The 12,898-nt window shown below is 40.7% G+C and overlaps 1 protein-coding gene across 1 annotated transcript; it reads left to right on the forward strand.

The window, feature by feature from the left end:
* Nucleotides 1-202: 202 nt before the first annotated feature.
* LOC148014152 (putative pentatricopeptide repeat-containing protein At1g56570) lies at nucleotides 203-5,304 on the forward strand. The gene has a single exon (XM_087666723.1). It carries the CDS (start codon nucleotides 407-409, stop codon nucleotides 3,044-3,046), a length of 2,640 nt encoding a protein of 879 aa, XP_087522849.1. The 5' UTR covers nucleotides 203-406; the 3' UTR covers nucleotides 3,047-5,304.
* Nucleotides 5,305-12,898: the final 7,594 nt, after the last annotated feature.

The raw sequence follows: 12,898 nt of genomic DNA on the forward strand, positions 1-12,898 counted from the left end.
TCTCCAGCAAGCAAGTAGGTCAATAATGGCCTAGAAGGGCTGGGCAACCTTCAAAAATGAACCTTGGCTCAGCCTAGAAGCACCTATCATCCTTCGAGATGGTGTTTAGGCAAAATCCAAGGAAAATATATAAACATTAGGTGGAAAAAAATATTAAAAAAGTTTATATTTGCCAACAAGACGTCAAACGTCTAGCATACAGAACACTGTATCACACATTACAGCATATCACGTTGATAATAATACCCATCGATTACCCTCACACAGGTGACAGAATGGCAGCGAAGATAGAAACAAGTTCCTCTCTCTCCGGCACAGAGAAACGACCCGTGAATCCGTAGAACCGATTCCCCTTCTTCGATCGCAGAATCACTCAGGTTTCCTTGAAGTCGTACTCAGTTGAACAATGGGTTTGAGTACTTTCCAGTCGACCCCCGGCATTGACAGCCTCTGCTCGATCGGGGATATGCTTGAGCCAGCAAACAAGGCTTCGAATGGCATCACGATCAAACATCTCTACAATCCGCATCATTGCTTGATGCAGGAAATGCCCTCATTTGAACGGGATTGCAGGCTTGAGCTGCCAATCTGTGCCTCTGAAGCATTATCTTTGCATGGCAGTCATTTCCATGCAACGGACAGTTTTGAATCTTACGATTGTGGTCCAGTAGATGCACGATTTGATTCAGTACAGGAGGGTGATAATTGTGAGATAGTAGATGCACCTTCTTATTTAGTACAGGGGTCTGATAATTGTGGAGCGATAGATAGACTGTCTGATTCAGTGAAGGGGTATGATAGCGGTTTTTCTTTTCCAGATGAATTATCCTCCTTGGTCGACCTTACTCTGCTTCAGCCTACTGCTGAGAACCTCATCTCCATCCTGCAGGAGTGCAGAAAGACAAAAGACCTTGGATATGTCAAGTATGTGCATATGCGTGTCCGTAACATTGGGATGGAACGTAACAGTGTCCTTGGAAACTTTCTGGTCCAAATGTATGTTGAATGTGCAAGCATGTCCGATGCACAGCATTTGTTTGATTCGCTGAGCAAGCGGAATGAGCATTCCTGGACCTCTTTGTTACAAGGATATCTTGAACAAGAAAAATTTCAACTTGTGATTGACTTATTTTGGAAAATGCAAAATGATTCAGTACACCCTAACAAGCGCACATTTGAAGCTGTAATAAAAGCCTGTGCCAAGTTAAAGAGTAGGAGAAAAGGCTGGGAAGTGCACTCTGAGATTGTGAAGGAGGGTTTTGAGGAAATTTCCACAATAGGAAATATATTGATTGATATGTATTCCAAGTGTGACTTGCTCATAGAAGCCCAGGATGTGTTCAGTTGTTTGCCCTGCCGAGATGTTGTTTCATGGAATACACTCATTGCAGGATACACAGACCATGGGCTTAACAATGAAGCCCTCAGTTGCTTGGATCAGATGAAATTGGACGGAATTTTCCCTGATGCTATTACATACCTGTCCATTTTGAAAGCATGTGGTAGCATAGGGTCACTGGACAAGGGCCAAAAGGTGCATGCTGATCTGAGTAAGGATGAAGTTGAAGGGCATCCTTTTCTTGGGAGTGCTCTTGTTGATATGTATGCCAAATGTGGATTGCTTGAGGAAGCACAGGAGGTGTTTCAGGAGCTGCCGAATCGGAATGTGGTTTCGTGGACTGCTCTAATCTCAGGATATGCTGATCATGGGTTTGGAGAAAAAGCACTCCACTGTTTTCATTCCATGAAATTGAAGGGTGTTATACCAAATGATGTTACATACATTTGCATCTTGAAAGCTTGTAGTAGCTTAAGGGCTATTGACAAGGGGAGAGAGTTGCATAATGAACTGGTACAGGAGGAACTTGAAAGGGTTCCATTTCTTGGCAGCAAACTTGTAGATATGTATGCCAATTGTGGCTCACTTGTAGATGCTAAGGCAGTGTTTGATGAACTTGATGTTAAATGCACCGTCTCCTGGACTGCACTTATTGGTGGGTATGTTGACTATGGGTTTGATGAAGAAGCACTGAACTGTCTGGAACGTATGTGCATAGAGGGAGTGCATCCAAATGTTGTCACCTTTGTTTGCAGCTTGAAAGCTTGTGGGAATCTGGCAGCAATTGAGATGGGGCGAGCAATACACGAAGAACTTGTCAGAGAGGGATTAGAAGGGAGTTCAATTGTTCTAAACAGTTTGGTTAGCATGTATTCAAAGTGTCATTTACTTGATGAAGCATGGGACGTGTTTAATGATTCACAAAATCAAGATGCAATATCATGGCATGCCATGATATCGGCCTATGTTGAACAAGGAGAGTATGAGGATGCCTGCTTACTCAGTCTACAGATGCAAGAGCAAGGTCTATTACCAGGGAATTCAATTTTTCTAAGCATATTAAAGGCATGTGGCAGCAGCGGAGCTTTAGAAAATGGGAAGAAAGTACATGCACAACTATGCAGAGCTATAGGACTTGAAGTGGCAACTGCTTTTATTGATATGTATGGGAAATGTGGTAGCATGAATGATGCTCAGCAAGTGTTTGATGCAGTAGTTAGGAAGGATATAGTGATTTGGACTGCACTGGTTGCAGGCTATGCTCAGCAAGGAGAGAGTGAACTGGTGCTCCATTTGTTTAGAATAATGAGAGAAGCTGGCTTGCATCCAAATGGAATCACATTTTTGAGTATTCTCACGGCATGCAGTCATGCAGGTCTTGTGGAAAAGGGACACAAATATTTTGAGGTCATGAGCAAAGAGTATGGCATCTCTCCAACTATTAAGCACCACAATTGTATGGTGGATCTTCTTGGCCGTGCAGGTCAATCCCATCAGGCTATCACAATGCTAGAAAAGGTACCTTTTCAGATTGGGAAGGTGACTTGGAGTACCATGTTGGGTGCCTGCCGGGATGCAAACACTATTGAAATTGCTAGGCATGCCTTTGATTGTGCAGTGAACCTGGATAGAGAACATCCTGCCCTGTTTATTTTGATGTCCAACCTGTATGCAGTTCTGAATGAGGGAAGGGATGTGGAAGATTGAGCATAGCAGAAGCAGCAGTGGGAAAGAGCATAGCAGAAGCAGCAGACACTTCTTGGATTGACATATTGAGGCATGAAATGGAAATGTAATGCCGCAAACCCTTGCACAAGTTCACCCTTGGACTTTTCCTTTTCGGAGTAGTATGGTTTGGGCAGTTGTAGTTCCAACAAAACTGATTTCTTCCAGACTCTAGATCTAGGACGCGTGTGTATGTGACCTCACATTTTCTGATATCTTATTAATGAAAAGTACTGTTCAACTTTCCAAGGGATGTGAACTGGCTGTGTTCGTGCCACAGGTCTGGGGCAGGAGCCCGGAGGTGTTGAGATTGAGAGTTCTGTGCACTGCCCATTCTAAAACCACCCTATTGAAGGGATGTAAGGGCAATGGAGGCTACAAAGTGTGGTTCCTTTTTCTACATTGTTGGCTCTTAACAAATGATGAGTCATTGCTCAGTCCATTGTTTTGAAAGCATCAAGTTGGTGATGCTTCTTTCTGCATACTTTGGATCTTTAAACTTTCCACCATATTGGTGACATGAGGTAAAAACAGGCTACAGTTGGTCCTTTTTCTACCTTCTTGGTTCTCTATAAAAGATTCAATTTGGTACAAGACATTCCTTGGTTCCCTTGATTGTTGTGAAGGCAAGTTATCGATGGTCTGGGATGCAAAATGAGGCTCCTTTCTTTGGTTCCCTTCATTGGTGTGAAGGCTGAGTCATCAATGGACAGGATGCAAAATGAGGCTTCTTTCTACATATTTTGGATCTTCCAACTTTTCAGCACCTATTCAGCTCATTGGTTCCAGGTCATCGGAACAAATGCATTACCTCTCTGAGTAGTGATTGTTGCAGAAAATTGGTCAATATCTAATCAGCCTGCAGAGGTCCGAGTCAGCAACATGGGAAAGAATCACAACATTGAGGCACACCATGAGATCCACTTCCGGGTTTAATGAAAGCTTTTGCAGTGGTCAGAAGAATACATGACTTCAGTAACGTCCAGTTGCAAAATTGAGCATTATTCCTGGCCAAATCTTGTTCCTATCAGAAAAGTTGTCATGTACCTGGTTCCCACTTCTCTTCTGTTATTTGTATTGGACCTTGAGACAATGAAAACAGTTTTTTAACCCATGACATGGCAAGAACATGGGGGAAGAAAGTGATGGTCATTTGAAAAGATAACTGCAAGCAATAAGTCTGAACTCCCTTACGAGAATTCGGATTTTCTCTACACAATGTAACTTGTGTTTCTCGGGTGAAAAGGAATCGTGGCATGTCAGGAGTGCTAACTAGCCTCATGGTATTAAAGAACATTTAGTAAGTTGCTATGTGGCAAGGGCCATGACCTGCATGCGTGCAGGGTGCGGCTGTGGGGATGAGACCCTTAGAAGCAGAGTCTGTTGCTAATGGGCAGCAGGGGAGGAGCACTTAGCTGAGGATGCTGCTGGCATGGACATGGACTATGCAGCAGCAAGGAGAGGGAGCAGGTGGGATATGGCCGAGATTGAGAAGTGCATCAGAAGGGAGCAAGGTGGTATCAATGACAGGAGAGCTGATGCAGCAGGTGCTGGTGAGCAGTGCTTCAAGGCGGCAGTCAAACTTTTTGTTCATGTTCAGCAGCATTATGCTGCTGGGATCAAGGTAAAGCCATGCTGCTACAGTTTGGATTCATCGGAAGGAGTTTCTTGATGGGTTTGCTCAGCTTTGTGTCAGAGCAGGATTGGTTTTGGATTGCTTAGTGGGGTCTAAGGGAAACATGGTGCTTACCCTGCCTTGGTCTCCCACCTTCTCTCCTGAAACTGTTTTGCAACATGAGTGCCTAGTTTTGATAATATTTCCAGATTTGCAAATGTGGTGGGATGAGGAAGTTGCTGCTCTTGCTGGGTGTTTGGGTAAGGTATTACATGCTTTCGCATATGGAGCTCTTAATCTGGAAAGAAAGGCATGTATTTTGTGTGTTAGGTGATTAGAGCTCCATGAGTTTGTGGAACTATTTGATCAACAAGGCTTCAAAGTAGTGGCACAGATTCATTTGGTGCCTGCCCATACACATGCTACTTTTGTAGGCAGTGTGGTCACTTCACCAAGGACTGTCCTAAGAGAGCAGAGGAGACCTTGTTTTTATGTGGCACAATCATTAGAATGGAGAAACTTGGAGAGTTGCACGCTTGGACAGGATGTATATTAATAGTGAAGACTGGTGGCTATTTGTTGATTGCAAGATTAATGTGCTTTCTAAGATTGTGATTTCAGATTACTCTCATCTCTAGTGTACTTTCAGGATGCTTGGATATGGGAAATTTGATGGAGGTCCACCAATGTTTAGATTAAACACCATTTTAAGAAGACCTACAATTGCTAATGAGAATATGATACCTGCAGGCTGAAGCTAAAAGGTCTAATGACCCAATGAATGTGTGGATGGTGTCATGAGGACATGAAATTTTGATGCTTTGCTTAGCTTTTGATTAAGTTTTTCATTATCGTTACTTTCACAAGCCATGCATGTCACACTTAATGGAATACTTAATTGTTTCAAGCACTCCGAGCAACGTGACTATGGCTACCTCTCACATAACCATTGCAAACTCGCCAGACAAATGTAGTAAACTCATAGTCTTATCTTCTTGTTATAGTCTATTTGCAAAGAATAGTTGATAGCTCCACAATCCAAGCCTCAACCGAGCCCCACTTCTATAGCTTCGATCACTGTGCAAGCTTTGTATAGAGAAGAAGAAGAAGAGGAAGCAAGAGCTTCTTGTGCAATAGTCTTTCACTCTATCTTATAGTCTTCCCTCCCCCCAATCTCCCTCTCTCATACAAGCAGGATGTAGGCAAGAAGCAAGAAGAGAGCTCACAAGAATACACATCATGAGAATGAGCTTATCAATTCACTTTCTAGCTTTTATACATGGTCTTAGTTTTCTCGGGCACCTTCCATTGCATTAGCTTAAACTAGTCATACCTTTATTTTTTATAACTATTTTTTGACTTGTCAAGCTGAGATCTCTTGTGCTTATCGGATTTAATAATTTGCACAAGAGCGAGCTTAGCTTTTTTTTACAAATAATTTAAAAATAAGTTTCTTATCCCAAAATTACATGAATTGGATAGTTACTTTGATTTTCACTTGTCAATCTAAAATTTGAAAGTTTTGTTATCCTTTTATATGCCTCATTTGTTATATCTTTTTAGAAGGGTTTCAAGATACTATCCTCCTAGAGTCTAATGCACTTTGAAGTTTAATGGGTATCAATGTGTGGCCGGTGCTGGTTGGTCATGTAGAGAGTAACTACTAGTAATGTTGCAATTTTAGGCTATTGTTGGTGTGCATGGGATTACCTCTTGCTTCAGGGATAGACTTACCATCAAGGTAAGGGGAGAGGATGACGTGGACAATTGATGTTGGTTTAGTCGAGCCAAATTTCAAGTTGAGTTCTTGTTACATAAAAATTTGTGTATATCCTAAAGGTGTGTGTCTACCTTATCGTGTTATGATTGTTGTATATATATGAGTGCAATTGGAAGATGCGTTGAATCCTAAGTAAGCTTGAAGTGTTGTTCCACACTTGAGGATCCAATTGATGCTAGTGGAGGTACAGTGCAAGGCTAAGGAAAATAGCTCTATTGATGCTTTTAGGATGCCCTACCCTTGAGGTGCCCTTAATCTATGAGGTGAAAAAGGGCTAGGTGGTTAGAGCCTCTAGATATTGTGATTGTGTATAGCTCTTTTTCTTTTAAAAAAAAATTCAATAAATGATGAGAACTTCATTGTGGCTCTTTGATTTCTTGGCATTGGTCGAGGGAGTGGCTGTAGTGATCTTTCCAAGCATGCTCTACTTATTAGTATGTTTTTAGTGCTAATCTTGTAGCTAGGGGTGTTAATGGAAGGAAGAGGCAATTATAAATGGTAAATTGGTTGATATTTATATCCTCTAGCAATTCGAAGCAATATCTTGGTAGTAGTGTAGCATGAAGAAGTAACTATAATATACTTATCTATTCTTGCATATACATCAAAGAAGAATGGATTAAACATGGTCTAGATTACTTGAGAAGTCCTCCACAAATCATTTGAAAGAGGGAATCAAGTCCTCATGGAGCTCGAGTTTGTCTTCTAGCTTATCCAAGCTGATATTATTAATTAGGAAAAAAGCATACCTACCATGCTTTGTACAGTCACAATTAAATTTGTGCCTCTTAGGATAAGGCATATAGTTGGGATTTCCTTGTTCAAAAGGTGGTATGTTACAAAAGGATACCCATACTTCCATATTATCATCTAGAATATTTTTTCTCCATGCTGGTCGAGATTCTTAGCCCTTCACGATTTTCGATACCTAAACTACTTTGTCTTGCCAATGGTATATTGGTTCTCGCTGCCACAGTCCAGGATTTGAAGTCTTGCTTCAATCATTTATTCCCTAGTCTTGAGGATACCTAAATTACTTCTTGCATCGTGGTCAGTGGTAACACTTTTTTGAGTCTGTGGAAAAAGTTGAAGAAGAACTGCATGGGAAATTCTTTAGCCTCTCCCTACTCATAAGTGTTGAGTTTCCTATCCCAACTATTGAGATGTACTCCCCTCTCTATAAAAAGGTGTTAGAATATCAAGCTCCCATTACTCTTAAGTCAGTCTATCCTTATGTGTGTGACCGATATTAGCTGAATACAACTGTACACGTATGTGACATTCAATAAGTCGGTGTAGTCAGTGACTTGACCATAGTTAGTTATACCTATGTGTGTAAGTCTCTTTCAATGAGTATGATGGAAGAATAATGGAAGAAGAACAACAATGAGTTGAGACTCATCTTTCGCTCCACTCTGTCTCTCCCCCTCTCTTCCAACATGGTATCCAAGATTGAATGCCTGAAGCTTGAAGGCTTGGTAGTGGCCATTTGACATCAATACATCAGATATGAAGAAAACGTCATCAAAGGAGACTGTGCATGCAGCTTATTTTTTTGTAGAAGCTATATCTTGCTACAGAAATGGTTTTTGGAGAAACAGCCCATTTATCCTGACCGTTTCGACGTGGTCTACAAGTTTGCAAGGGAAAGTTTTTTCAAATTTCTCATAGATTTTAAGATATTCAGCATAGACCTGTGCAGACTGGTTGTTTACTACAGTAAACAACAGGTGATTCTAGGGCACTTGTGGCTTTCATCCTAACAATGTATATGCCCCTATTATCATGCATTTGAGTATGATATTGGAGTGTTAAATACTCAATTTTGGAGCTTATTTGCAAGCTGGAAACAATGAACTGCTTGCTATCCTGAATTTGGAAACCATATACCTATAGGGTTGAAGTATCTGTGATGCTTATTTGCTACTAAAAAATGCTTGGATCATACCACTTGAGTGGTAGATGCTTTTTGGGATATTGTGAGTGCTGAAAGTCCAAAGTTTGGATTGATTTGTTGTTGGTTATACTAGGGTATATGATTGGTTATTGTATACAGGAAGGATACCTATCATTCACTTGACATACATGCAATATATTTTGACCTGTTGGACATGTATCAACTCCTGCATAGAGTGGCAACAACTGAACGAGATGTTTTGGGGCTGTTTTGAGGTTTGAATACTATTGTTTTAACAGAGAAAATGCTGCTGGTTATAGCACTGGGCTGGCTATATTTGGTACTGCTACTTGCATACAGTACAAACATTGATACTCGTATGGACATAGTTTGTTGCTGCGATGTTTTGCCACTACTATAGAATGTTTTGAACTGATTTGAGCTTGGTTTATGCTCAGTAGACTGTGTTTTTTCATTGTTGGAATACAATTTACAACAAGCAGGTTTTCAGGAAAATTATCATGAATTGTAAAAAATTGTCATGAATTCCTAAACTGGTCTTGAACTATAAGAAAAGGAGTCAGATACTTACAGGTTGTATACATCACTGAATATCTAAGCTACAACTATGGAAAATGCTCAAGGCAATGACAATATCGCTCAAATTGTGGGAGAAAAGCTGGACAACAAAAAATTTTATTTATGGAAGTTCCATATGAAATTTTTTGTGGTTGGTAGAGTTTATTGGGACTTATGTACAGGTGATGAGGCTGAACCTGAAATACATGAAAGGAATCTGTCAAATGATCAGAAAAGGGCTCGTAAGCTATGGAATGAGAGAGCATGTAAAGTGTTACATTGGTTTTTCTTATGTATATAAGATGCTATGGTTATATAGATTACTGGATGCAGTTCCACAAGGAATGCATGGGACATACTCATGAAGAATTATGGAAATGTAACACATGTAAGAAAGATTCAACTAAAGCACCAGTTCAATAACATGTCTAGGAATGACAGAAGCATTCAGGCCTATACTACTACAGAGATCAAGAACATAGCAGATCAGCTTGCCACCATTGGATCTCCAGTGTCTGAGGATGATATGATTGCAGTGACATTGAATGGACTTGGCAAAGAGTATAAAGCATTTCTGTGAGAGCTGAATCCCCTAATTGGGATGAGATGATTGCTTTGCTGCGCATGAGGAAGTTAAGCTTGGGCTAAATACATGTTCTAGTACGTCTCAAAGCAAAGACATTATTCTTTACTCTAGCCAACATGGCAAAGGTGGCAGAGGCCATGGTTCTTTTTGAGGTCAAGGAGACACTCGAAATGCTTATGGATAGCATCAGCAGAATGCTTGGCATGGCACAAATACATAGGGCCAGCATGGATGGTAGCTTTAGAGGCAAGGGGAGATCACCCCATGGTAGAGGTGGTGGATCTGGTTCATGGTAGTCAAATGATCAGTCAAACAGAGATAAGGACTGTCATTACTACAACAGATATGGACACATTGCAAAGGATTGTTACAAGAAGCACGGAGATATGAAGGCGAAGGGCAAACAACATGGGCACTATGCATCTTCTAATAGTGCTCATGATGAGCAGGTTGATAGATTGTTTGCCATGTAGCATGTGTCTAAGAATGCATCTAGGTAGAATAGAGATGAGAGATGGTATATTAATTCAGGGTCTTCAAATCATATGACACCCCATGGAGAATGGTTTGATGAGATGGTTGCAGGTTCACATGGTTATGTGTGTACTGGGGGTGACACCCAACATGACATTCAGCACACAGGAATTGTTCCGTTTTTGATGCTTGATGGCAAGAAAAAGAGCCTATATGATGTACTACATGTACCTTCAATAACTAAGAATCTTTTGTCAGTTGGATAGATGGCAAAACAAAATCTGTCTGTGAGATTTAATCGAGATGGATGCTTTGTTGAAGAATATGGTAATGACTACAAATTGATTGCTAGAGGTCGAAGAGATGGCAGAATATTTACTCTTGATGTGTCAATTCCAGAATTGAAAGTAGTCATGTTTGCACATGATGATGGTGCTATACAGGATGTTGAGATATGGCATAAGCGGATTGGCCATGTGAATGTACAAATCTATGCAGGAGAAGGAGATTGTGCTTGGGCTGCCTAAGTTCAAGTATCATGACTTTGGACATGTATGTGATGCATGTTAGTTTGGAAAGCAAGCACGGTTTCCATTTATGAGACATGTACGGAATAACTCACAACCCTTGTAGTTGGTACATTTAGATGTATGGGGTCCATCTCATAATGCTTTGTTTGGTGGTGCTCGTTACTGTGTATCCTTCATTAATGATTACATACTGAAACATAAGGATGATGTGTTTGATGCATTCAAGGATTTCAAGAAGCATGCTGAAAATGAGTTGAGCTGTAAAATTTCATGTCTTAGATCAAATGGAGGTGGAGAATATGTCTCTAATTACTTTGACAGGTACCTTGCTAAATATGGGATTAGAAAACAGTTGCAGCTATACACCGCAGCAAAATGGTGTAGCAGAAAGGAAAAATAGGGTATTGATGAAATCGGCAAGAGCTATGCTGAATGAGAAGAGTTTGCCAAATGGTTATTGGGGTGAAGCAGTAGTGACTGTTGTCTATGTGCCGAATAGAACTCCTACAGTAGGGATTCATGATGTAACTCCATATGAGAGGTTGTATGGTCGTAAGCCTGACATTTCACACTTGAAGGTATTTGGAAGCATTGCATATATGCATGTTCCTGATGAAAAGATGAAGAAATTGGATCCTAAAGCTGTCAAGAGTATGCTCCTTGGCTATGCACAAGACCGGAAAGCTTACAAGTGTTATGTACCGTCTACACATGAGACATTGATTAGTAGAGATGTTGTTTTTGATGGGTTGGCATCGTGGTATGGTAATCTAGTTGTAGTGGCTATTGATAGATCAGTTAGCACTAGTAATGCTAAAAATACACCTACAATGAGTACATCTATGAGTGGTCCTATAGGTGATGGGTCACCTACAGTAAGTCCTTGGTCATGACGCTTGCGGAGTCGTACTCCTACGTCCACTGACACGGATATGTCAGTGAGGGGGAGATTGGATAAGGAAAAAGAAAAGATGATTGAGGATGTGACGGGTCCACTTACAGCAGGCTATGAGTCATCTAACAACGACAATTTGGATGAGTTGGGCATTTTGTCTATTATGACGCCTGGAGAAAGGCAGAGTCATTATGTACTGTCTCATGAGAGGCAAGCTCAGAGTGAGCCATAGTTATGGAGATATGAGAGAGTCAGAAAACCAGTTGAAAGGTTTACATACACTTGTTATTCAACCCGCCATTATGCATATATGGCTAGTGTGACAGGTTACAAAGAACCTACAAAGTTTGATGATGCAGTTACAGATGATAACTGGTGTGCTGCCATGGATGAGGAATATGCAACCCTGGCTGAAAACGAGACATGGGAATTGGTTGAGTTGCTTGAAGGCAAAGTCCTCCTACAAATGGGTGTACAAGGTTAAGTGCAAGTTAGATGGTTCATTAGAACGCTATAAGGCCACGTTGGTTGCAAAAGGGTATGCATAGCAATATGGCCTTGACTATGAGGAGACTTTTAGTCCGATGGCTAAAATGGCAACAATCAGAAAACTGTCATTGCTTTAGCAGCATGCAAAGGCCAGAAATTATGGCAAATGGATGTCAAGAATACTTTCTTGAATGGTGATTTGGTTGAGGAAGTATATATGGAGCAACTTGAAGGCTATGTTCACCCAGACTTTTCTACATATGTATGTAAGCTGAAAAATGCTTTATATGGACTGAAACAGTCACCTAGAGCATGGAATGCTCGGATCAACAGTTATTTACAACAACATGGATTTAGATTGGGTGATGCAGATCACAGTCTGTTCACGAAGAAGACAGATCATGAATATGTGTTTCTAGTGGTTTATGTAGATGATCTTATCATCACTAGAGATGATGAAGAAACACAATATTAGTGAGTTTGGGAATCTCCCAATTCCCAGTTTCTGAATACTAAAAAGGTGGCACCTGGATACTATGCCCATAAGTTTCTCAAAACCATATGATTTGACCTATCATTGGAAAGCACTTGAAAAATGGAATCTATTGAGCTATAGAGCGTTGGATTTGGAGTTATAGTGTCCAAGTTATGACAAATCCAAAGATTCCACCATGTGTCCCAAACTTATGGGAAATTCGCATATTTCCCAATATGGTATTAAGAGGGCATTGCTGAAATTAAATCATGTTTACAGGCTGAATTCAGAGTTAAAGACCTTGGTGAACTAAAGTATTTTCTTGGGATTGAGGTAGTCTCTATGCCTCAAGGTATATGGTTGCTACGAAAGCATTATGCTCATGACATGTTACAGAAGTATGGTATGGTTGAATGTAAGCCTATGGAGACACCTCTTGATTAGAATGTCAAGCTGTAGATTGATGTTGGGAATGACATAGAGAATGTGACCATGTATCGACAGATGGTGGGCA

This window comes from Lygodium microphyllum, chromosome 25 (assembly GCF_053477565.2).
Source record: "Lygodium microphyllum isolate KBCC chromosome 25, Lygodium_microphyllum_v1.1.10, whole genome shotgun sequence".
NCBI lineage: Eukaryota > Viridiplantae > Streptophyta > Polypodiopsida > Schizaeales > Lygodiaceae > Lygodium > Lygodium microphyllum.

What these genes read in the sequence shown, in the direction of transcription:
- LOC148014152 (XM_087666723.1), top strand. Translation starts at nt 407, where the DNA reads ATGGGTTTGAGTACTTTCCAGTCGACCCCCGGCATTGACAGCCTCTGC.